This window comes from Pinus tabuliformis, chromosome J, assembly GCF_031772625.1.
Source record: "Pinus tabuliformis cultivar Carrire ecotype Pingquan chromosome J, CPIR1, whole genome shotgun sequence".
NCBI classification, from domain to species: domain Eukaryota; kingdom Viridiplantae; phylum Streptophyta; class Pinopsida; order Pinales; family Pinaceae; genus Pinus; species Pinus tabuliformis.
In genome coordinates, this window is record NC_142295.1 from 110,295,473 (window position 1) to 110,322,737 (window position 27,265).

The 27,265-nt window shown below is 42.3% G+C and overlaps 1 protein-coding gene across 1 annotated transcript in view; it reads left to right on the forward strand.

Annotated features, from left to right (window-relative positions):
• LOC149225772 (alpha-mannosidase-like) overlaps positions 1-27,265 on the forward strand; it is a 507,303-nt gene that overhangs the window by 460,724 nt on the left and 19,314 nt on the right. Inside the window, exons 23-24 of the mRNA XM_089377307.1 lie at positions 19,923-20,035; positions 20,122-20,212. Coding sequence (XP_089233433.1) covers positions 19,923-20,035; positions 20,122-20,212 — 204 coding nt within the window. The remainder of the gene's footprint in view (positions 1-19,922; positions 20,036-20,121; positions 20,213-27,265) is intronic.

Sequence of the window (27,265 nt, forward strand, 5' to 3'; positions counted from 1 at the left end):
GTTCAAGAGGGAGGTTAATCAAGGACCCTATTAGGTGGTTTCAACCTCTAAGGGGGTGACATGTCCATGTTACATCCATTAGATGGTAGGTGTCATGTTAAATAATGTTGGAACATAGTGGGGCATTAGGGAAGGCTCCAAGTCACATGCCATGGTACAAGGGTAACTATGATGAGGGAATCCCACAGTTGGGTGTATAGATATTTGAGGGAGCAATTGCGGTGCATAAGTTACCCTGACTTTGTTGATTTCTGGTAGCATCGAATGTGCTCTAAGTCTCAAATTTTGCAAGCAGGCTTAGGCACATGTATTCCAAAGAACCTAGAAATCGTTTTGGGAAATTCCACCCAAAAACAGTTGTATTAAAATAATTAATTATTTTTAAAGGGACCCTAAGTCTAAACTTAGGAAAATAAAATAATTAAAGAGATTTAATATAAATTGTCGGTGTAACTTCTAGAAGAAGACGAGGATCAAGCAAAAATGATCTTAGCCATTGATTAGCTTCTAATCTGGGTCGTTGAATGTCAACGAAGAGATTATTTAAGGAGGCTTGAGGGTCACTTGGAACACACACAAAGAGTTCAGAGAGTCGATTTTCTGAAGCAGAGTTGCCACTGAGAGATTTCCGATAGTGGGCTATTGCAGTGAGGAGAAGGGATAGTTGGGTTCGAGTATCTTCTCCAAGACCCAGGATATGCAGCAGAGAGGCAGTAAGACACCATGAGGAGGCAGTGCAAACCCAGGAGGGGTTGACATTGGGCCAGAAGGGCCCACGCAAAGCTTGACGCTGAGCCAGGAGGGCTCACGCAGAAGTTGTGCAGTCTTCAGCGCAGAAGTTCGAGTTTGTTGAGGGAGCTGACATTTCTGAGCCGGGAGGGCTGGAAATTGCTCTAGAGGGAAAATGTTTCCCAGTTGAGCTGACGCAGAGCCTTTTGAGGTTGACGTGGGGCTAGCGCAGAGATAGCCAGGGACAGTTGGTTCAGCTGCCAGAAAAGCTGAGAATTGCCGGGTAGAGTGAGGTAATCTCACTAATTTTTTTTCTAGTTTATTTTCTTTGTAAATAGATTATCGGAAGGGCATCCAAAGTTGTATTCAAAAACTATTGCTTAAATAATATAAAACCCTCAGAGCTACTGCACTGGTTTTCCCACATTGGGTTTTTCCGGGGACATTTGTTCAAAAAATAACGTGTCACTTGTGTGTATCTTTCTCTATTGTTCTGTTCTTGTTTTGGGAAAATTAATTAATTAAGTGAAGGTTGCAGTTGTATTAGCTTCGGTATTTGTTGTAGGAAATAGTAAATATTTTGTTTCAAAAATTAACAAATAGGAGAAGTTTAATCAATTGTTGCAGTAGTTGATTCGAGTGGGATTCTCGTATTTTCACATGGTATTAGAGTGGTGTAGGTGAAGCAAGAAGAACAGTGCCAGAGAACCCAACGTTGAACAGAAGAGGGAGATCAAAAAGGTTGCAGGAGGCAACAGTTTGAAACCCCATAGGCGTTTGCACAGTCCTAGCCGGAGGGTTGATTTTCGAGGCAGTCACTCTCTGAGTGAGTCGACAAAGTGGAAGGACTCCCAGTTCGAAACTTTGTCGGGGCAGAGGAGCAACACTGAAGCCTCAGTGTGAGGAGAAGCTGGTAGGACGCAACCTTTTCTGCATGTCGTTTTGCTAGGGAGAAAGACATCATAAGAGAAGGAAGAAGCACAGTGAGGGAACTTTTCCTCAGTAAGACTTCCTATTGATTTGGGGTAGCATCGGATGTTCTCTAGCCACGAAATTTGGTGGAGAGGTTTGGGCACATGAGATCTCCAATACCCAGAAAGGGTTTGGGCAGATTCTAAACAATGTGGGAGATATTAAAATAATTAATATTTTTAATGGAGTCCCTAAGTCTAAACCTAGAGAAATTAAAATATTAATGTGGATTAATATAAAACTGTGTTAGAATGGTCCAAAACACATGGATCAAGCCAGATCTAATCTTAGCCGTTGATTAGGGACTTAATCTCAGCTGTTGATATGTCAATGAGAAAAGTATAAGAGGAGGCTTGAGGGTCACTTGGAGAGTACACCACATGATCAGTTATTCTATTTTCTAGAGCGGGGTTTGCTAAGAGAGATAGAATCAGTGATCGAAGTTGCCGTTGAGGGGCAGTGAATACAGAGAGGCAGAGATAGTGCTGGGAGATCAGCTTAGGAGCCAGAGAGAGTGATGCAATAGCAGTCAGGGCTCACAAAGGGCCACGCAGAGGTAGCCAGGAGCTGCGCAGTGCTTTAGAGAGGCCAGCGTAGCTGACGCAGAGGGCCAGAAGGCTAACGCAAGCCCATTCAGGGTGACGCAGGGCCAGTGTTGGGCAGAGAGAGGCTGACGCAGTCCAGAAATGCAGATGCTGGGGTTTTTGGGGCAGATTGGAGTTGAGGAGCTGCCGGAGGGTTTATTCGGGGTTTCAGCTGGGACATCTGTCTCAAAGTGAGAGATACTACTGCCAAGGGCATTCTCTGTTGGGTAAGCTAGATTTGGCACCCAGATTGTACTCTAAAATTGCTTAATAAGAAAACCCTCAAATAGTTGCACCGATTTTCCCGCATTGGGTTTTTTCGAGGACATTGGTCCAAAAATAACAGTGTCATTTTGTGTGCTTGTATCTGTTTCCTTCAGTTGATGATCTGTAATATGTTGAGCATGCACTAGTGTTTATTTTTAGTATTTACATTGTAAATAACTTGTTAAGTAACGGAACAAGTAGGTAGGAATAAATCAGTAAAGTGCATGGAGGGTTTCTAACTGGTAGACTTAGAAACTTCAACATGGTATCAGAGCATGGTTGCAGATCATAGGAGAACTGAGGACATCAGCCGAGTGGAGCAATAGCAGTAGAAAACAGTTGTCCCAAGTGACAAAAGTTGTTCCTAGTAGAGCAGCAACAAGGGAAGGGTGATGCAGTGCCTACATCATCAAGGTTGAGCCAGGAAGAGGCGGCACAAAGGCCAAGGGAGGTACACAGAGCCACACAGAGGGCCAAAGCGCTGTGATGCAGTTGGCTGAGGAGGCCGAGTTGCTAGTGCCGGGATTGCACAGAGCCTAGGAGCTCTCACCTTTAGGTTGTTGGGGTTTAGGAGGTTGTGGGAAAGTTGCAGAGTGGAGTTGGTGGGGTACTGTAGTCAGAACAGTACCTGACAGGGCAAGGCCAAGGAAGAGGGAGTTGCTACCGACGGTTTCTAGCCGAGAAATCTGGATTAGTGGTGTGGTTGCATAGACGATCAGAGTAGGGAGCATCTCGATAGTTGTAGAAGGATTTCCAGGGGGAAATCGAGACTCAGAGGGAGTCACATCGAGAACTTCCAGGAGGGAAGTAGAAGAGCAGCATGGCACTACACAGAGTAAGAGACCAAGACAGAGTGGACAGAGCCTCAAACTTTGCAGTCTGGAAGGCCAAAATCTTATCCGTACTTGACGAAAATCGTGTCAAGCACTTTGCTTTGAGGACGATAGCGATCCCAGTTGACCCAGCTGATAATGACAAGTACGAGGAGGCAATGGCGAGGGCCAAGAGAATTATTCTTGACGGGGTGAAGGAACATGTAGTACCACACATTGCCAAGAAGGAAACGACAAATGAGATGTGGGAGGCCCTAAAGAAATTGTACTAGCATACTTATGTGCAGAGAAAGATGTTACTAGAAAATCTGATGAGGTCATATCAGATGAAGAAGGGAGAACCGATCGACACCTTCCTCGGAGGACTGAATGAGATCCAAGATTAATTGACTTCCATAGGAGCCACGCCGGATCAGGAATTGATGGTGAGGACAGCCCTGAATTCAGTCTCAGGAGACTGGGAGGTATTTGTCCAGAGTATACTGGGCAGAGGGACCCTTCCAGCTTGGGTGGAGATGTGGGTGGCTCTCCACCAAGAAGAGGTCAAACGACAGACCAAGGCGGGAAGCAGCAGTAAGGGGATCAGAGTAAAAAAGGAGGATGTTGATTTGGGGTAGCATCGGATGTGCTCTAGCCACGAAATTTGGTGGAGAGATTGGGGCACATGAGATCTCCAATACCCAAAAAGGGTTTGGGCAAATTCTAAACAGATCAGGGGATATTAAAATAATTAATATTTTAAATGGAGTCCTTAAGTCTAAACTTAGGAAAAATAAAATATTAATGTGTATTAATATGAATCTGTGTTAAAATGGTCCAAAAGACATGGATCTAGCCAGATCTAATCATAGTCGTTGATTAGGGACTTAATCTCGGCTGTTGAGATGTCAACAAGAAAAGTATAAGAGGAGGCTTGAGGGTCACTTGGAGAGAACACTAGAATGATCAGTCATTCTGTTCTCTAGAGCGGGGTTTGCTAAGAGAGATAGAATCAGTGATCGGGAGAGCAGCCAAGGAGAGTGGCGTAGAGCCAACAAGGACTCACGCATGGCCACGCAAAGGCAGCCAAGTGCTGCGCAGAGCACCAGAGAGGCCAGTGTGTCTGACGTAGAGGCCCAGAAAGCTAACGCAAGCCAAGAAAGGCTGACGCAGGGCCAACGTGAGACAGAGAGGGGCTAACATAGGCCCAGCGTGAGACAGAGAGGGGCTGATGCAATCCAAATTAGGCAGACACTGGGGTTGTAGAGCAGTTTTGTGCTGAGGAGCTACTGGAAGGATTTTTTCGGGGTTTCAGCCAGGATATTTCTCTCAAACTGTGAGGTATAGCTGCTAAGGAAATTCTCTGTTGGGTAGGCCAGTTTTGGCACACATATTGTACTCTGATATTGCTTAATAAGAAAACCCTCAGATAGCTACACTAGTTTTCCCTCATTGGGTTTTTCCGGGGACATGGGTCCAAAAATAATGGTGTCATGTGGTGTGTTTGTTCTTGTTTCTTTTAGTCATTGATCTGTAATATGTTGAGCATGCACTGGTGTTTATTTTCAGTATTTACTTTGTAAATAACTTGTTAAAGAAAAATAAAAAGTAGGTAGGAATAAATCAGAAAAAGTTCATGAAGGGTTTCTAAACTAATTAAACTTAAAAACTTCAACAGAGGAGGAAGATGTTGCTCTAGCATCTAAGGGAGAGCAAGAAAAATGGAAGAAGAAGGATCTCTCCAAGATCAAGTGCTTCCACTGTAAGGAGCTGGGTCATTATGCGACCCATTGTCCAAGGAAGAATAGTAAGGGAGAGTCTTCCAAGACTAAGGCAGTGCCAGCAAGGGCAGAGAAGGAAGTGGAGACAAATGATGACTGTGCCATGAGTGCACACATGCCACTTGAGCAGAAGTGGGGAGATAGCTGTAGTCAGACGAACTACGGGGCCCAGGCAATGAGGGGCAAAATCCTTGAGGTACCTAGCCTCTTAGATTAGACCTTGCTACAGAAGCCCTGAAGAGGAGTAGCAGGACTGGCAAATGTGGGTAGAGGCGAATGTGGATGGAGCAGCAGAGAGAGCTATAGGGCAGGATTCCCAAGACAGTGCAAGGCTAGCAGGCTGCAGCAGTATAAGAGGCATAGGAGTGTTGCACCAGTGCAGGATGGCACAAAGAGGTGTGCAACGGTGCGAGATGCAGGGAGTTGTTGCAGCAGCGAAGAGGTCAAAGATGGAGCACTTGTCAGCGACAGAGGGAGCTTCAGCTTCAGTGGGTGTCTCTAGCCCAACGGAGAGGTAAGAGTTGGGAGATCAGTTTACTTATTTCTCAATAATTGAGTTGCAGTGCAGCAGTGGGCAGCACAATGCAGCATGATGAGAGGAGATGCAGTGCAGATGCAACAGTGGCAGTGGCAGAACCATGGGCAGCAGCACGGATGCAGAGAGAGTTGTCGTACATATGTAGCAGTGGCAGTGGCAGAATCATCGGCAGCAGTATAGGATGCAGCAGTGCAGAGGATGATGGGCAACAGGCCTAGCATCAGCGCAGGGACTGATGCCAGATGATCAGGGTGATACTCAGTGAATAGTATTACTAGAGCACACTCCTCGCTAAGAGGGAGTGTTGATTTGGGGTAGCATTGGATGTGCACTAGCTACGAAATTTGGTGGATAGGTTGGGGCATATGAGATCTCCAATACCCAGAAAGGGTTTGGGCAGATTCTAAACATTGTGGGAGCTATTAAAATAATTAATATTTTTAATGGAGTCCCTAAGTCTAAACTTAGGGAAATTAAAATATTAATGTGGATTAATATAAAATTGTGTTAGAATGGTCCAAAAGACATGGATCAAGCCAGATCTAATCTTAGCCGTTGATTAGGGACTTAATCTCGGCCGTTGATATGTCAATGAGAAAAGTATAAGAGGAGGCTTGAGGGTCACTTGGAGAGTACACCACATGATCAGTTATTCTATTCTCTAGAGCGAGGTTTGTTAAGAGAGATAGAATTTGTGATCGGAGTTGCAGCTGAGGGGCAGTGAGTACAGAGAGACAGAGAGGCAAAGATAGTGTTGAGAGATCAGCTCAGGAGCCAGAGAGAGTGACGCAATAGCAGTCAGGGTCACGCAGAGGCAGCCAGGAGCTGCGCAGTGCTTCAGAGAGGCCAGAAGGCTGATGCAGGCCCATTTAGCGTGACATAGGGCCAGCGTTGGGTAGAGAAAGGCTGGGGCAGTCTAGAAAGGCAGACGCTGGGGTTTCTGGGGCAGATTGGAGTTAAGGAGCTGCCAAAGGATTTATCTGGGGTTTTGGTCGGGACATCTGTCTCAGACTGAGAGGTACTACTGCCAAGGGCATTCTCTGTTGGATAAGTCGGATTTGGCACCCAGATTGTACTCTGAAATTGCTTAATAAGAAAACCCTCAGATGGCTACACCAGTTTTCCTGCATTGGATTTTTTCGAGGACATTGGTCCAAAAATAACGGTGTCATTTTTGTGTGTTTGTATATGTTTCCTTCAGGTGATGATCTGTAATATATTGAACATGCACTAGTGTTTATTTTTAGTATTTACATTGTAAATAACTTGTTAAGTAACGGAACAAGTAGGTAGGAATAAATCGGTAAAGTGCATGGAGGGTTTCTAACTGGTAGACTTAGAAACTTCAACACTTCCAGCCAAGAAGTCTGTTTTCTTATTGGCTGAGCAGTAGCAGTAAGAACTAGAGAGGAGATTTTCAACATTTTTCAGTGGCAACCTGTGGATTGAGGTATCAGGAAGGCAAGGATGTCATTCCTTCTAGATAAGCATGCCCTCAAGACATATGTCAACAGCGTGGTGGCTGTGCCTAAAGATGCAGATCCGTTGAAGAAGTACCGAGCTGAAATGGCAAAGGCAAAAAGAATGATCTTCGACAGAGTGAAGCACCATGTTTTCTGTCACGTCGCTAGCAAAGGGACTGCTAAGGAGATGTGGATGCGTTGTCTATGCTATATCAGGGATCTTTCGAGCAGCGAAAGATGTACTTGGAGTAGAAGCTAAAATCTGCTTGTTGAGAGATTTAATTGGTGAATTAATACTCTAATATTTATATGTCAATCTGGGCTTGTAAGCACGATTTGTATTGCACTTCCTATATTCAGTTCCAGGTCAGAGTTTTATTGTTTCCTTTATGATGATCAGATGGGTAATAAAACACACCAATGCTTGCAAACTCAAAAGAAATCAAACCATCTAGCCAGCACAGGCAGAATCAATAATCAAATTTTAATTTAAAGACTTCAAAACTTCTTTAAACTTAACCTATTCGGAATTGAAATTGAAATCTAGACTTAAAAAGTGACTTGACTCTTTACCACAGATTCCATGTTATGCGAATGAATGCCTAGTCACACAAAACTTAATCAATCAAAACACCCAAGTTGTAGTTCTAATTCTTACAATTCTCACTCAAAGGGATGTAAAGATTTACTGCTTGTAATGGTAATCCAACTCTAGCTAAATAATCGAACTGTACTCAATGACTCATTAACCCTACTAGCTTGACAACAAACCAAAGATCTTGATGCTGAGCACTAATTTAGATACTTTGTTTCACACTTAACCAAACAAACTTGATTTTGTACCCTCAACTAAGCTGCATATCGGTTCCTAATCGATCATAACCATAAGAACAGTTTGAAGTCCTAACTCTATTCAAATATGGCAATCAAACGAAACAACTATGAGAAGTTGTACTCAAGAACTACCCTACAGTCACATCAATCTTCAAAATGCAAGTAAACCTATTCGAAATCTTAACAAACCAACACTCTGCTTTTGAAATCCAATCAGGGATGTATTTGATGGGAATTAATTCGAGCTAAGTTTTGACTCACAGTACCATATTCTAAGCTATGGGAATATAATCAAGCATTCCAAACAAAACAAGGGAAATCAAGCATTTTAAATGAAACAAAGGGAATTGCTTTGAAAACTAAAACTAAATCACTCTTTTGCAGTCTAAAATCAATCCACACATTCTACTTAACAAACTGAGAATCCATTTGACAAATGAAACTAACCCAAACTATGATAAGCCATTTGAATCAATTACTCTGGAAAGCAAGGCCTCTCTAATATACACACTTATGCAAATATCTTAGCAGAAACCCAATCGACTTAACTAAATCAAGCTCATAACAAATCGCACTATTCTAATGCTTCCTATGGCACACGCAACAGTTCAAAAGGAAATCAATCAATTCGTTTACTGAAGAAAACAAGAGAAAGTGATTTCGAAATTGGTTGAACACAATCCACTGTATAATCAAACTCAGACCCTATCAACTCTGATTACTCACTATGTTATACGACTTCAGCATTAGAAGGTAGCTTTGTGTTCTCAATGAATAGACTAGCTTGTCATAAGCATTTAACAGACAATGTGATTCAAACTAGTTTTATATGCATCTATGACAACACAGTCGAGGTAATATGATTTATAGTTTCAGAGAACAGAGTATGTTCTTGCCTTGGGAGTAAGAGCGCTAATTACACGAGAGTCATGTGTTCGGATTGTTGAAGCAAAGGGATCTGAAACGCATATATCATCAACACAATAAAATCATTTGAAATCAATTGAAATCTCCACACAGTATGTAAACAAGTTATGAATCAAAAATAAACAAGAAGCGATTATGTATATCACACAGTTAGGTTCCTACGCAATAATATAGAGCTGATCCCAGATGGGTGGGCTCAGCCACACTTGGGGAGCTTATTAACTTATAGAGAATGAGAAACTTCAATCATCGCTAACTCATTAATCCACAACGAACCATTGAACAAATTAATTTGAACTCAGTGCATAGCCATTGTAAAAGTCTTCGATTAAAGATAATAAGTCTGAAAGATACAAAATAACAATCGATCTTTTGTTCGCTAACTCCTAATCATTACAAAGCATCCTTTTATAGGCGTTAACTTAGTTGAAACAAACTGAACCATAGATAGCAAATTCTAACAACCTAGCTAATTCAATCTTCCAAATTGGGTGGCTCGAACAACCTGTTCAATTTAGCCAAACAATCTTCATCCAACCCCAATCTTGGTGTCTGCTATGTTCAGAGAGGATAACGAAGATTCTTGTCATGGCTGAAGTTGAACACGTTCAAACATAGCTGGAGGTGGCTCACCCATCTAGAAGTATGCGACCTCTCATCCTTTGCATCGTTAGGTACTGAACCCAAAATGGTTGTTGAGTACGAAAGTGGAGGAATCATGGTTCATGGCCAACATTCTCCTATTGTCACCTTGATCAGCTACTGCAATGCCCACACTTGACCATACTGATCAATTAGTTCATTGATAGCTACTCAAATTCACTTAAATTCAACTAATAAACAGCAAAATGTTACCATGAAAGGCTTTACCTCGTAGTAGGCTTTGGACAATGTTTAGAGCAATAAAAATGGCAGGTGAGTAGGTTTAGGAGTGCAAAAAGGTCAGAAATAGAGGTGGAAAATAGTGGCAGTGGGAACAAAACGGGGGACCAACATCCTCCCACGTTGATTCTGATGCATGTCCTCATGCATCCGCAAAAAAGCAAAATTGTGCTTAACCAAAAAGAGACTGTGGTCAAAGACCAGCAGTCTTAATTAGTACCTTGATCCCCTGCTTGATTGGTGGGGAACACTTCTGAAATTGGAGAGCTAACCCTTTTGCATTCAATCTTTTAATAGGCTTATTCCTTGCTGCTTTCCAACGCAGCAGTTGCTTGTTCTTTCTGGTCAAGGCATCGTTATGAGCATATAACTTCATGTTGGAATCCCACACCTGATGGTTTACATCTCTGACAAAATGGAATAAAACTTTATATTTGTTGGCCTATTCTCTAAGCCTAGCAATCGTTTTCTGTAACTTGATGAGTCGGATTTTTAAGTTCTCTTCCGCATCATACGTAGGAGCTTGGGTTGGTGTCGTTGACTGTTGTGAGGTACTACCTTCGGGCGATTTTCCCTTGCATCCTCTTGGGGAAGAATGGTGTTGATGGGTCTTGGTGACACTCCTGCTTGCTGAAGGTTAGGCGAGAGATAAGGTCTCCATATCTCGTGCAATATCCGTAGGGATATTTACCTTGGTCGTGGCAATGGGCTCTCTTTCAAGGGATACTTCAAATTGCTGGACATCAATATCATGGGAGGACAAAATATGGACGCGTTCTAAGCCGGTGCCCTCAGCCTTGGACTGTGGGGCTTGAGCCATGCTTCGAGTCCGTCACGGCCTTGAGCAGAGGTCTTGGCCGGAGAAGCCAGGGGTTTACTGAAGGGAAACAGGGGTCGCCTACATTTGGACTTTGGTGTGGCACTTTTGGGATTCTGGGAAGGCTCTGCCAGGGGTTCTAATGCGTTGACCTGTAATGGGGCTCAACTCAGGTCGGTTTGGCTCGACCTTATCTCGTTTTATTTTTCTTTTTGAGCCCACCAAGGCTTTCACAGGAACTGCTTTTTCGCCCTCCTTCACACTGTTATCAGTTGTCTGGGGAAGTTCAGGAACAGGAGTGGGAGAGTGGGTAGGGGAGGTAGGTGTAGATTCAGATTTCAACAGGGGAGTGGCATCATCTAGTTTCAGGGAACGACCTACTGCTCATTGCCGACCCTTAGTTTGGGTTTCCTGCCTAGGAAACTCCTCAATTAGGAAATCTTCCCACGACCTTTTCCTCCTCTTGAGCTCATCGACCAATAGGATTTTGATTAGGCTATGGTGGTATAATGCGATCTCAGGTTATGCAGGCAACAATGTAGGTCGGGGTGGGTTTACAGTAGCAGGTGCCTTTGAAGATGATGGGTTAGTAGGTGCAGGTAATAACTGATGCAAATGAGGTGGCGACAGCGTAGCTTGTTGATACATGTTGGGGTTATCGCTTGTTGATAGGTTTGCATGGTCGGATTATACGAAGTACTTGGCATATTTGGATAAGGCGCATAGAATTGGGGTTGGGTTTGATAGGTGTTGGCATAGGGGTTTGTCCTTTAATTCTGGCTCCAGGCAGTGTTTTGTGGTTCCTGAGCAGCCCAAGGAGGGTAAGATGCAGGAAAGATCCAAGGTTGGGTCTGGCTATAACCTTGAGAATTTAGGTCCGAAAACATATTCCGACTCTGGCCCCTCCAGCTGGGTCTTTTAGTCACTGGAGATTGGTCAATGGTTTCAGCATTCCCCTTGTAGATGGCCTGTAAGCCGGGAAGTGATGGGAACTTCTCGGTTGGGTTTTCTAGAGTGCAAATTCCACAGATCTCAATGGTGTTTAAGGGACATTCCCTTTGCATGTTTACGCCTACACTTGGAACAAAAAACTGCCATGGCTACTTTTTCGGCCTCTTGTTTTTGTCTGATTTTCATAGTGTCTAGCTGGTCGCTGATTGTGTTCAGTATATCAGTTTTGAAATTTTCTAATAGGTTTCCCAGCTCCACTCTGGTAACAGCATTAGCCACAGTTTTCTTTTGCACATAATCCCTAGAATTTTCTTTGAGTTCGCGAAGCTTTTTGCCTACTTTAGCTTGGCTCCTAGAGTAGGTGCGACAAAGCTCGATTACTTCAGCAAATGGCTTCTTATAAATGTCTCCACCACTAAGTAGGTTTAATGTTTCAATGCAATCATCTCTCAGCCCTTTTAGGAACACAGTTCTGATAATCTTTTCGTCTAGGTTTGACCCACGAGACTTATGAAAATTGTATAGGAATCGTTCAAGATACTCCTCTAGGTTTTCGTCTTCTGTTTGTTGCATCCTAAGGATATCTTTGATGTCCCTACTTTTACAAAAATCTTGATACTTTTTAAGGAAGACTGATTTCATGTCGTCCCATGTGTATATAGTGTGTTTCCCTAGACTCATGAACCACCTAAGGGCTACATTTTTTAATGTGGCGGGAAACAATTTAAGTTTATGTGCATCGTCATAGTAATTATAACTGCGACATAAAATATCGAATTCAAAAAGAAAGGCATCGGGGTCTTCAGATGATTTACTGTAGAATAATGGGAGAGATGCCATCGGAATGCTTTTCATGGTGATATCATGAGTCACATCTAGGATAGGGAAGCCGAAGGTAACTTCCTCTTCGTCTTCCTAGCTGCCTCCTCCAAAGAGGTTCCCATTGTGTCGAGGACCTTCTACCTCTTTCTAGCGTTCTTCGTTGTGTCTGTCCTCCCCATCTTGGTGATCCATATCTGCAACCAGCACCTGCTGGGGTTTGCTAATTATGGTGTGAACAGGGGGTATTGGAACACGATTGATGTTGGTTGATTGCTCATCCAAGTTGTCTTGTTGTTCTACTGGTTCTTCTACAGGGTTGTCAAAGACAACCTATTGAATGATCCTTTCTCCTTGATCTAAGAATTCTTGATCCGAAACCACGTTGGCATCAACACTTCCTCCTTCTTGTCTCAGTCCTGCATATCGATTAGCAGCGTAAGAATGGGTATATTATCCAAAAGTTGCAGGAAATTTAGAACTGGAAGCAAATCTACCTTTGCTATCCCTAGGTCTACCTGTAATCCTACGCATAAATATAAAGGAAATAGAAACTCAAGAACAAGCAGTGATCGGTCAGACCCACAAAAGTGGATGCATGGCTCTTCACTTGCGTCTTATCGTACACTCTCCACCCTTTGACAGTCCTGCAAGATCCTGAAACTCAAATGATAATGGTTACCTGAATAAGAAATGACAACTTACCCGGCAACGGCGCCAAAATGTTGAGAGATTTAATTGGTGAATTAATCCTATAATATTTATATGTCAATCCGAGCTCGTAAGCACGATTTGTATTTCTCTTCCTATATTCAATTCCAGGTCAGAGTTTTATTGTTTCTTTTATGGTGATCAGATGGGTAATAAAACACACTAATGCTTGCAAACTCAAAAGAAATCAAACCATCTAGCCAGCACAGGCAGAATCAATAATCAAATTTTAATTTAAAGACTTCAAAACTTCTTTAAACTTAACCTATTCAGAATTGGAATTGAAATCTGGACTTAAAAGGTGACTTGACTCTTTACCACAGATTCCAGGTTATGCAAATGAATGCCTAGTCACACAAAACTTAATCAATCAAAACACCCAAGTTATAGTTCTAATTCTTACAATTCTCACTCAAAGGGATGTAAAGATTTACTTCTTGTAATGGTAATCCAACTCTAGCTAAGTCATCGAACTGTGCTCAATGACTCATTAACCCTACTAGCTTGACAACAAACCAAATATCTTGATACTAAGCACTAATTTAGATACTTTGTTTCGCACTTAACCAAACAAACTTGACTTTGTACCCTCAACTAAGCTGCATACCGGTTCCTAATCGATCATAACCATAAGAACAGTTTCAAGCCCTAACTCTATTCAAATATGGCAATCAAACGAAACAACTATGAGAAGTTGTACTCAAGAACTACCCTACAGTCGCATCAATCTTCAAAATGCAAGTAAACCTATTCGAAATCTTAACAAACCAACACTCTGATTTTGAAATCCAATTAGGCATGTATTTGATGGGAATTAATTTGAACTACGTTTTAACTCACAGTACCAGATTCTAAGCTATGTGAAATCAAGCATTTTAAATGAAACCAAGGGAATTGCTTTGGAAACTAAAATTAAATCACTCTTTTGCAGTCTAAATTCAATCCACACATTCTACTTAACAAACTGAGCATCCATTTGACAAATGAAACTAACCCAAACTATGATAAGCCATTTGAATCAATTACTCTGGAAAGCAAGGCCTCTCTGATATACACACTTATGCAAATATCTTAGCAGAAACCCAATCGACTTAACTAAATCAAGCTCATAACAAATCACACTATTCTAATGCTTCCTATGGCACACGCAACAGTTCAGAAGGAAATCAATCAATTCGTTTACTGAAGAAAACAAGAGAAAGCGATTTCGAAATTGGTTGAACACAATCCACTATATAATCAAACTTGGACCCTATCAACTTTGATTACTCACTATGTTATACGACTTCAGCATTAGAAGGTAGCTTTGCATTCTCAATGAATAGACTAGCTCGTCATAAGCATTTAACAGACAATGTGATTCAAACTAGTTTTATATGCATCTATGACAACACAGTCGAGGTAATATGATTTATAGTTTCAGAGAACAGAGTATGTTCTTGCCTTGGGAGTAAGAGCGCTAATCACATGAGAGTCATATGTTCGGATTGCTGAAGCAAAGGGATCTGAAATGCATATATCATCAACACAATAAAATCATTTGAAATCTCCAAACAGTATGTAAACAAGTTATGAATCAAAAATAAACAAGAAGTGATTATGTATATCACACAGTTAGGTTCCTACGCAATAGTACAGAGCTGATCCCAGATGGGTGGGCCCGGCCACACTTGGGGAGCTTATTAACTTACAGAGAACGAGAAACTTCAATCAACGCTAACTCATTAATCCACAGTGAACCATTGAACAAATTAATTTGAACTCAATGCATAGCCATTGTGAAAGTCTTCGATTAAAGATAATAAGTCTGAAAGATACAAAATAACAATCGATCTTCTGTTCGCTAACTCCTAATCATTACAGAGCAGCCTTTTATAGGCATTAACTTAGTTGAAACAAACTGAACCATAGATAGCAAATTCTAACAACCTAGCTAATTCAATCTTCCAGATTGGGTGGCTCGAACAACCTATTCGATTTAGCCAAACAACCCTCAACCAATCCCAATCTTGGTGTCTGCTACGTTCAGAGAGGATAACGAAGATTCTTGTCATGGTTGAATTTGAACACATTCAAACATAGCTGGAGGTGGCTCGCCCATCTAGAAGTATGCGGCCTCTCATCCTTTGCATTGTTAGGTACTAAACCCAAAATGGTTGTTGAGTACGAAAGTGGAGGAATCATGGTTCATGGCCAACGTTCTCCTATTATCACCTTGCTCAGTCGCTGCAATGCCCACACTTGACCATACTGATTAGTTAGTTCATTGATAGCTACTCAAATTCACTTAAATTCAACTACTCAAATTCACTTAAATTCAACTAATAAACAACAAAATGTTACCATGAAAGGCTCTAACTCGTAGTAGGCTTTGGACAGTGTTTAGAGCAATAAAAATGGCAGGTGAGTAGGTTTAGAATTGCAAAAGGTCAGAAATAGAGATGGAAAACAGTGGCAGTGGGAACAAATCAGGGGACCAACACTGCTCAGATGCAGAAGGGGGAGCATGTGGATTCGTTCCTCACAAAGCTTCAGGAGACCCGTGATGAGTTATCTGTTGTGGGGTCTACACCTCAAGACTCAGAGTTGGTTAGACTGGCCCTCAATTCTGTCTCAGATGAGTGGCAAGTCTTAGTCCAGAATATCTTGGGCAGGGCGACTTTGCTGAATTGGGATGAGATGTGGCCAGCTCTCAAGCAAGAGGAGTTGAGGAGAGACTTGGTCAAATGTAAGCTTGATGAAAGCAATAGCAGTGGATCGAAACCCAAGGAGGAGGAGGATAATGCAGCCCTTGCATCTAAGGGACAGCAAGAGCATCGGAGACGTATGAAGGACGTCTTGAAGATAAAGTTCTTCAGGTGTGGTGATATGGGTCACTATGCAACTCAGTGTCCTTTCAAGAAGAAGGACAAAGATGAGAAGCACGATCTGAAGGTTGCGCCGATGAAGATCGAGGAGGAGGAGTTCGCCATGACAGCTGAGATACCTCCAGGAGGGAAGTGGGCTGATTTGGAGTTGTAGTTCGAAAAGAGCTACAAATGGGTAGGATCCTTTGAGGAGACCACCTCTCGGATCAATTCCTTGCTACGGGAGCCCAAATCAGAAGTAGCAGGATGGACTAGTGTCGGAGAGACAATTGTAGTGGCTAGGAGCACCAGAGACAGAACATCGCAGCGCAGAGTTGGCAGCAGTGCAGATGGCACAAATCAGAGGTCAGCAGCAACGCAGTAGATTCAGAGGGTCAGTGCAAAGACAAGCAGCAGTCAAGCTCCAGCATTCACATGATATCATACTGAACACAATTAGTTCAGAAATTTGGGATGTTCTTCCGTTGTTGATAGAGTAGCAGCAACAGTTTGCAGTGCAGAGGCAGTTGACAATGGCAGTGCCAACAACAACACGGATGCAGAATTTCAGAGGGAGTTACAGTACGGATGTAGTGTTTACAGTTGCAGGGTCAGCAACAGTACAGATGCAGGATTTGTGCAGTAGTTGATGGACAACATGTCAAACATCAGTAGCGCAAAGGACGATGTTATGAAGTCAGTGTGATGCTTCAGATTGAAGGCATTGCTAGAGCACATTCCTCTCTAAGAGGGAGTGTTGATTTCTGGTAGCATCGGATGTGCTCTAAGTCTCAAATTTTGTAGGGAGGCTTAGGCACATGTTTTCCAAAGAACCCAGAAAGCGTTTTGGGAAATTCCACCCAGAAGCAGTTGTATTAAAATAATTAATCATTTTTACAGGGAGCCCAAGTCTAAACTTAGGAAAATAAAATAATTAAAGGGTATTAATATAAATTGTGTGTGTAACTTCTAGAAGAAGACGAGGATCAAGCAAAAATGATCTTAGCCATTGATTAGCTTCTAATTTGGGTTGTTGAATGTCAACGAGGAGATTATTTAAGGAGGCTTGAGGATCACTTGGAAACACACACAGAGTTTAGAGAACTGATTTTCTGAAGCAGAGCAACTGCTGGGAGATTTCCGATAGGGGGATATTGCACTGAGGGGCAGGGATAGTTGGGTTGGAGTATCTTTTCCAGGACCCAGGATACATAGTACAGAGACAGAAAGACACCAGGAGGGGTTGCCGCTGGGCCAGAAGGGCCCACGCAAAGCTTGACATTGAGCCAGGAGGGCTCACGCAAAAGTTGTGCAGTCTTCAGCACAGAAGTCCGAGTTTGCTGAGGGAGCTGACATTTCTGAGCCGGGAGGGCTGGAAACTGCTCCAGAGGGAAAACATTTCCCAGTTGAGTTGACGCAGAGCCTTTTGAGGCTGACGCAGGGCCAGCGCAGAGATAGCCAGGGACAGTTGGTTCAGCTACCGGAACAGTCGGGAATTGTCGGGTAGAGTGAGGTAATCTCACTAAGTTTTTCTGCCAGTTTATTTTCTCTGTAACTTGATTGTCGGAAGAGCATCGAGAGTTGTATTCAGAAAATACTACTTAAATAATATAAAACCCTCAGAACTGCTACACTGGTTTTCTTGCATTGGGTTTTTCCAAGGACATTTGTCCAAAAAATACTGTCACTTGTGAGTATCTTTCTCTATTCTTCTGTTCTTGTTTTGGGCAAATTAATTAATTAAGTGAAGGTTGTAGTTGTATTAGCTTCGATATTTGTTGTAGGAAATAGTAAATAATTTGTCTCAGAAATTAACAAATAGGAGAAGTTTAATCAGTCGCTGCAGTAGTTGATTCAGGTGGGATTCTCGAATTTTGACATACTTTTGTTTTTCCTCCCTTCTTCCTATGCCTTTTGCCTTTTTATTTATTTTACTTTTAATTTTTAAAATTGCTTGGGGCTTTAGGGAATGAGAGCATGATGTGAATGATATAGTAGTGAATATCCCCTTTAAGGCCGGGCAATTCATCGCCCACCAAGGGTTGCGACAATCATGGGTTCCTTAATGATGCAGGGGGGCATTATAGGGGCCCTATGAACTAGGGTGATTTCCATAGTGATAGGGGGTAAAGTGCATGTTGGATCTTTCCCATGTGTTAAATTTGTATGTCCTGACCATCTTTTGCATTTTATGGTACATTTTGTTTAGAGTGGCCAAATTATGTTTTTCACTTTCTTTTTAGCTGCATCAACCCCCGGGGCATTGTTCTAGGCCTGATCCAAAGTGTGGACAAGGGGAGGGGAAGGCTAACTCCTTGTGGACCCAATGGACAAATGTGGACCCAGATGGGAAATATGTGGAAAGGGGTAATAATGGGCGGAGGGGGGTGATGTATGTGGTGTCGGGAGGCAGGACCATGCAACCAAAATCGGGATCTCTCATGTAGTGCCACTCCTAAACCTAGTAGCCAATAAAAGAGATCCCACGGGACTAGGATACAAGACTAACCACCAAGTTGGACAATGGGACAAGAGTACAAACCAAGCCCATTCTTTCCACCAAACCCCCCCACTAATCCATGCCTAGAAGTGTCCATGATAAGTAAGCAGAAATACCCAACCACATAATGAAAGTCATACATTCAGGGTTGGAAGACCCACCTTCAAACATACGATCATGACAGATGGGGGAAGATGCATAATGGTTGTCTCAGGTGGTGGACATGATGGCACATTGATCTATCTGGTGGCTGCCAGGGGCTACTAACTGCCGGCTGAAGACAATCTAGGAGAAAAAATTCTCCTATGGGTGTCACCCATAGGTGGTGGGTAATGAGGCTCTCAAGAGGCCTTTATGAAGCTAGCATTTGCTGAATTGTCTGCTCAAGTTAACGCTAGAGGCCTGTTGTTGATATAGGATGATAAGAATATCTCTGCTAGGGCATATTCTGAACTTATTATGGTTTTATCAGCAATTAGATAAATAAGCCCTTTCACACTTGTATGTTGTTCCGTATAACATAAGAAGTACTATTTTAAAAAAGATAAAGTGCCAGCCTTTTCCAGAAAATGAAAATCCCTCTGTCAGTATAAGGACATCTCAAACGATTCTTCCTGCCTGTCAGACCATCCATTGGTCCTCAAAAAGGACCCTTTTGTAAAGAACATGGCAATGAAGAGAATGGTGTCTTCAGCCAACAACCTTCATCCAGAATGTTCTGGCAAATTTGCGGCTCCACAGAACACACTTAACAGTTTCTTTGTTGTGGAAAATCATGTATTAAATATTTGTAAGACTGTAGTGATGGAGCCTATTTTTGCCTGCTTAACTGTTATTGAGGACTAGATATTCGAGCATTTTAGTTTTTGAGAAGTGGAATTTTTATATACCTTGACACCTCCTAGCCATTCCATTTCATTCTTTTGAATGTTCCAGTTCCTATTAAGTCAATCATCAAGGGGAACATTGGCCACTAAAAATGGATAATACCTTGTAAGATGTAGTAGCTAATGATCACGTACATTTTAAGGGTGTAAAGATTCAAATGTGAAAGTGTATAAATTTTACCGAGTATATCTAGATTTAGTTCATGGGAAAATCATTGCTCTATTCTAATATTAATCTTCCTACAGAGAATAATATGCAACTAGATAGAACTGCCTAGAAAGCATGTACTTGAATGGCACTCACTTCTCAAGTAAAATGTGTCATGTTAGGCAGGATCATATATATTTTCTGACAAGTTGATGACTCACTTTGCAATACTATATACAATATATCAATTTCCAATATGACACAGTGAGGAGATTACATGATAGTTCATTAGATTTCTATATCAATTTTATTTTTATAAGATGTTGGTGGGGTTTGCTCCCTCCACAGAATAAAAGGTATAAGTTGTGGGTATGTTAAGCATTGGCTTGAAACAATTTTTAACCTTTCTTTATAAATCCAATGTTCCTGATCAAGCTAATTGTTGAAAGTGCAGTTGAATCTAGGCATCTACCTGAAGGACAACGAGACAGAGTTTTCTTTGCTTGTTGATCGTGCTGTTGGGGGTTCAAGCATTTTTGATGGAGAACTAGAGCTTATGTTACATAGGTTGGCTATGATTTTCATCAGATTTATTATTATTTGATATTTAAAGCATGTATTTTTCTAACCGATGATATCTTTTAAATGTTCAGGCGGTTGCTCCATGATGATAACAAGGGTGTGGCAGAAAATCTGAATGAAACTGTATGCTTTAATAACAACAGGACATGTGAAGGCTTAACTGTAAGCTCATTTTTCTTACCTAGAATTCATATTTTCTGTACAATTGTTTTTTTCAGAATATAAATCTTATATTAACAAGAAAGCCAAAAACAAAAGTGGAAGGATTATACAGTGGAGTCTTATATCCTCTTCCTTAGAGCTGAAATAAAGTCAGAATGAGCTAGTGCATCAAACTCTTTGCCATCCTTAATCAAAAGATAGCCTCTAACAGACAATTTCATACACATTACATACCTCTTCTTGCCAAGGGTGAAAAAAAGATTGGATTGAACTGACCTCATCAGAAAACACATATCTGCACCATAGCTTCGAAATGATAAATAAAGTAGTGATACAAAGAAAAATCTCTAACACTTGTGAGGGGATGAAGTCTATGTTGCAGGAAAAGCTCACCCCCCAACCAATACTAGTGAAGTTTATGTATCAAAACACTGAAACATGCTTGAAACATGTTTTAGCCCATACAAAATGTGTTTCACATGTGGGAAACATGTTTCACAGACTGAAACACATTTCAAGCATGTTTCAGCGTCTGTACAGCCTGTTTCCAAAAATAATTTGTCCAACTTTGTCTTAATTTAGGGACACTCGAGATTTACAACTTTGTCCTCAAGTGAAGTGTCCAACCTCTAAGGTGTGTATCACATGCTCTTAAGTGTTGAAATTCGTTTGCAAACTAGAATTTCTGAACATGATAATTACTTGACTGTTTATATATGTTGGTTTTCTTTTTTTGTCTTGTTAATTAAATGTAGCATTTACTTCATTCATTAGGTCATCAAGTAATTATACAAGTATAATGCACAAAAAACAAGACACCAAAAATTAGGCCTATGGCCAAGGAAAAACCCAACAATCCTTTCCTTATAGAAGCTTTTGTCAACAAGAGAAAACCAAGTCATAGGCCAATTATCCAAGTGCCAAGTCAGCCCTCCTCATATCTGCCTTCGAAACTATCCTTAAATCTGTCCATAAAGTGCCATATGTTTGTCCATAAGTGATCCGGATTTAAACAGGAACACAACAAATTACAAATATGACCATAAATACAAAGATGCAACAGAAATAATACTTCATTTCATTGATGTAAAATACTGAAATACGCTTACAAACAGAAATGGAAATAAACTAGCTCGGGCGATGGTAGCTTATCTCTGAGAAGAGATGTGGCGGCTACATGCCTCTGAACTGTCTTACAATGAGGCTCGAAGGCCTATTTATTGTTGAGAAACAATGGAAAACCCTAAACATCCAAAAACCTAACCCTATGAGATGAAGCACCAAACTATAGGCCTCGTTTTGGGTAAATTGGTACATCAACTTCCCGGGGTCGTAACTTTGGCATACGACCTTTGTTTGACACGCACAATACCTCATTAGAAATATCTGTCCGAGAACTACAACTTTGGGATGAACAACATCAGTCCATGGATCCATGTTGCTCCCAGTTTTCCCAAAAAACATCATTTAGGGCCTCAAAACGGCTCTGGAAGTTCAGGACCCGAAAAACTGCCAAAAATAGTAAATTGTGCTACAAATAAGGAAACTGAAAAATTGAAAGAAACAATGGTGGAGGTCCAAGTGGAATAGGCGGGTGGCCACCAATATCCACCTGCATCATTCCTCCCCCCTTAGGAAGCAATGGTCCCCATTGTGTTGAGTTCCTCCATGAGATGAGGAAACTTCTGCTGACCTTGGTCCTTGGTGAGCCACTTGCCTTGGTGAAGGAGTTGGCCTGCTTTGACAACTCAATATAGTTGGATCCTTTGTTGTTGGGTGTTCTTGATCTGCGTGTCCATGATCCGATCAATTGTGGCCTGTTCCATGCAATCTGGATTTAACTCTATAGGTGTGAGTTGTTCTGCAATGTCTGATGTGTCTAGCAATGGTGGGAAGTATGGTCAAAGGTGGTCCAAATTGAACACTGGGTGCAGGCCAAGGAATGGGGGAATGCTGAGCTCAAATGCATTGTCTCCCACAGCCTTGGTAATGGTGTATGAACCATTTCGGAGTGGTCTGAGTTTCCGATAGGCTCTGGTAAGGCGTTCCTTCTGCAAATGCAACCAGACTTTGTCGCCCACCTGAAACTTGTGTGGCACCCGATGTTGATCATGTCGCTGCTTGTATTTGGCATTTGATTTCTCCAGAATGTCGTGTACCTGCTGGCGGATATGTTGAATGTGCTCAATGAAGTTGTTTTCCTTATCGGTTTGAGACTGGACATGAGCCAAATCTGCCTAAGTAGCTGCAAATGGCATGGCCACATCAATGGAACATAGTGGCTGGAATCCCAAGCCCACTTGAAAGGGGTTGTGGCCAGTCGAGTTGTGGAAAGCCCGGTTATAGCTGTGTTGGACATAGGGGAGGTTCTCATCCCATGCGCATGGATGCTTTGAGTTGTACATGCGCAGAATGTGTACGATCATCCTGTTGACGACCTCTGTCTGGCTATTAGTTTAGGGATGGAAAGTTGTGGATTTAGTGAGCTTGGTGTCCAGCATCGCCAGAGACTGGACCAAAATGCACTAAGGAACCTGTTGTCCCGATCTGAGATGATAGATTGGGGGATCCCAAAGTGTACCCACACTCGTTCAAAGAAGAGTTTAGTAGTGGCTTCTGTTGTGATATTCTTCTTGCAAGCCGCCATAATGGCCATCTTTGAGAATCTGTCTACGACGACAAGAACACAGTCGTTGCCATGCTTAGTAGAATGAAGTCCCAACATGTAATCCATGGAGATGGATTCCCAAGGCCGACTAGGGGTAGGCAGCAGAGTATAGAGGCCTTGCTTCTTGATGGTTGGTTTGGCAATGGTGCAAGCAGTGCAGAATCTGATGTACTTCCCGACATCCTATCTAAGATTTGGCCAATAGAAATACTTCTGCAGTACTGCATTGTTTTCTCGACCCCGAAATGCCCAGCAACCCGACTATAGTGCAGTTCCCTAATCATCTTGGCACGCTCGCTTGAAGGAACACAAAGGTGACCCAGGTGGCATAACAGGGCATCCTGGAGGTGAAAATCTGGAACACGCTGAGCCTCCAAGAGCGTCTGGTATGTGTGGCCGAATTTTGGGTCGCTTTTGTAGAGAAGTGGCCAATCAGAAGTCTCATGCCCACAAGAGTTGAGCATGGTAGTTAACGCCATGATCGGTGGTCGGCTAAGGCAATTTGCAACATTACTGGTGCTGCCCTTCTTATACTTGATATTCAAATGGAACTATTACAGGTATGTGGACCACTTCTAATGGCGATCATTCTGCAACTTCCCTTGCATCTGTATGAACTGCAAGGGCCGGTGGTCTGTGTGGATGACCGTTTCCTTCCCCAAAATGTAATGCTTCCATTGTCGGCAGGTCTGCACAATGGAATACATCTCTTTGTCATAAGTGGGATACTTCTGGACTGTGTCTGAAAGTGTCTCACTATGATATGCCACTGGATGCCCATGTTGAGTAAGGACTGCCCCAATAGCATAGTCAGAGGCATCTGTCTCGACCTCAAATGGTTGTTGCAAGTCTGGTAATGCGAGCACTGGTGCCGAGCAAAGGCGATGTTTCAACTCTGCAAATGCCTTCTGTTGAGATTCAGACCAAAATAATTTTGCTTTCGCTCCTCCCTTAGTGACTTGACTCAAGGGCCAAGTGATATGAGAGAATCCCAACACGAACCTGCGGTAGAAATTAGCAAGACCCAGAAAGCTGTGGAGCTCTATCAGAGTGTTTGGAGTTGGCCAATCCCGAATGACTTGGATCCACATGCACCCCGTTCATCAATAATGTATCCTAGATACTGAACTTGGGTCATGCCAAAAGTGCATTTCTCCAAATTGGCACATAGTTTGTGTTGTCGCAGTGTTTGGAGAACCTGTCGGATGTGATGGAGGTGCTCTTCCCAACTCTGGCTGAAGATCAGGATGTCATCCAAGTATACCACTACAAATGAGTTGGTGAATGGTCGCAAGATGTCATCCATCAACCTCATGAAGGTTGCAGGAACATTCGTCAACCCGAAAGGCATAACCAACCATTCGAAAAGGTCCTCCTTGGCTTTGAAGGCAGTCTTCTACACATCGAAGGGTTCGATTGGTACCTGGTGATATCCTGACTTAAAGTCAATCTTGCTAAAATATTTTGCCCCCTTTAGTTGGTCTAGAAGGTCATCAATTAGTGGGATCGAGTACCTATTCTGGACAACGTTCTTGTTTAGTGCGCGATAGTCCATATAGAGTCTCCAAGTCCCATCCTACTTTTGTACCAACACGATTGGGCTTCCACGGGGCGATGAACTCGGTCGAATTTGACCTTTCTACAACAGTTCCTAAATCTGCCTCTTGATTTCGTCTTTCTCCAAAACAGAGCGATGATAGATTGGTCCATTGGGCAATGGTGCACCTGGGGTCAGATCAATGGAGTGCTTGACCTGGCAGTGTAGAGGCACCCCTGCGGGGGAGGTGAAGATGTCCTCGTACTCCTCCACTACCTTGTTCATCTGTTGTTGTCCTACAGAGGGGCCTTATCTGGAGGTTGTGGCCACCGTCTTCTTCTTTCCTTGAGGGCATATCATCAGGAAAACAAATTTCACGGTTTTGGAAATGAGCTTACTGCATTGTTTTGCAGTAACCAAAGAGATGGTGGTAGGCAGTGCTACCTCCAATATCCTGTACATACTACAACTTATCTCCCAAAGTAACAATAACAGCACGAGGCTTGAACTCATACACAGCAGGTCGCTTCCACACGTATGGTTGGCCTAATAATACATCACAAACATCAAGGGGAGCAACGTCACACAATACCTCATCCGTGAAGGGCTTGATGTTGTATAGAAGGCGACACTGCTAGCTCACATGAAGATCTCATCCTTGGTGAAGCCACCCGATGGTGTACGGTTGTGGATGTGCTGTGGTGGGTAAGCCCAGCCACTTCACGATCTCTGCCGAAATGAGGTTCTTTTGGATCCCGCTGTCGACAATGAACTGTAGTGGGGAACCCTTTACCCACATTTGGGAGTGGAAGAGCCGCTCCTCCTCTGGATTTTTGAGTTCCTCCTTTTGGATCTTCATGGTGGCAACGGTGGCGTTGGGCTCCGCATCGATAATCTTCTTCCCTTTGTCATTCCCCTTATCGGGTTCTGACTCAGAGTTGGAACATGCATCTAATTCTGAAGACTTTAGCTCGGCCACCAGTGACTGCTTGGCCCAACACTCACTTGTGTTGTGAGTGGAGCTCTTATGGAACTCACACCACTTTCCCGTGTCCTTCTTTGACTTTGCGGTGTTGTTCTTTGCTTGCGGCTTTGGCGGGTTGTCCTGGGCCACCCCGCCTTGGCTTTGTCCTTTGTTCAGCGGTTTGGGGGCACCTTTCCCTTGCTTCAGATTCGCAAATCCAAAGTCTCGCTTCTTCTGTTTAAACTTTTACTTGATCTTGACAGCGTATCAGTACGTCGTGCTGAGCGAGGATATGTCCAGGAACTCCATTTTGTCTGGATGTACCTGTCTAGGCAGCCGTGGTATTTGAGTACCAAATGTAGCTCCGAATCCTTGATACACAATTTTGTGCAAAGGGTATGAAAAATATTGGTAAACTCCGACACGTCTTGGTCCCTCCCCTGTCGCAGCATGGTCCACTTTACGTATTTATTCTCATAGCTTTTGACAGGGTAGTATTGCTCCTTGATAGCATTCTGGAATGAATTCCAAGCGGGTGCAGCTGAAAACAGTGATGTCGTACTTTCATCCTTCTGCTCGAAGTAGGTTTCCCACCAGTTCTTGACGTGGGGGGCGGCTTTGAGAAGAGCGAAAGTAATATTTTCTCGGCCGGAAAAATCTTGGAGAGAATACCCTTCTAGCAAATTTAACCATTTTTCTACAGCGTCTGCATCTATCTGACCCTTTAATATGGGAATGTTGAAGTTAACTTGTACCTTAAAGGGTGTGGCGCTTCCAGAGTAGCTGTTGGAAGTAGATGTGTCGCCCCTGGGTAGCTGTTGAAGGATATGGGCAAAGTTGTCCATCATCGCGTTCCTTTGTCGCTCGAGGGCCTCTTCGAGAAAGATTTTGATAGGATCTCCTACCCCCTCGTCTTTCTTTTCATCTGCCATGGGAGGCCATCGAGATTTGTGAGGCTGGTCCTTCAGAGTTTCAACCAGTTCAAGCCCTAACTCCTTATACCCCGACCTCATTGGGGACATGCAAAGAAAAACAGAGAAAGAGCAGACCACTCTGATACCACTAATCCGGATTTAAACAGGGACGCAACAAATTACAGATATGACCATAAATACAAAGATGCAACAGAAATAATACTTCATTTCATTGATGTAAAATACTAAAATACGCTTACAAATAGAAATGGAAATACACTAGCTCGGGCAATGGTAGTGTTGTCGCACAGATTGTCTGGGCAGCGCGACAACACCCAGCCTGGGGGCTGTCACCCTAATCCTTGATCTCTCTGTTAAGCCGTCTCCCGAGGCTAAGGGGGGTAGACCCTATGGGATAAAGGAGGACCAACTGTGGACCAGTTGGGTTGGGAGACACAGCACCTAATTGATTTTAGTAATTAATGTACCAGTGTCTTATGGAGTTAATGATTAAATGATTATTTATCAAAAGCTGCAGAAATATGAACTTTATAATTCAATAATTTATCATCAAATAACCCAAGCAATGCAAGATATTCAATAAACTCACAACGCTATAATAATGATCAAGCAATTAAATTTATAAAGATTGAATACATTAAACCACGAAATTTAAATGCTAACCCGCTCACGAAAAGATTCACCACTTTTCAGTAGCTAATCTTTAATTAAATTTTTAAGTGCATTTAACTATAGAAAAGTGGAACGTAGATACCACGAAAGACACCAAAAATGAATTTTCAAATTTTTTTTTTTGAAACTTTTTCAAAAATTTTTAATTTTTAAATATTTCTATATTTTTTAAATAAAACAAAACTAAGCAAAAATTAAAGTAAATGAAACCTAAAATTATTTACATTAAACTAAACTTAATGAAAAAGAAAATAAACTAAAACTAAAAACTAACTTA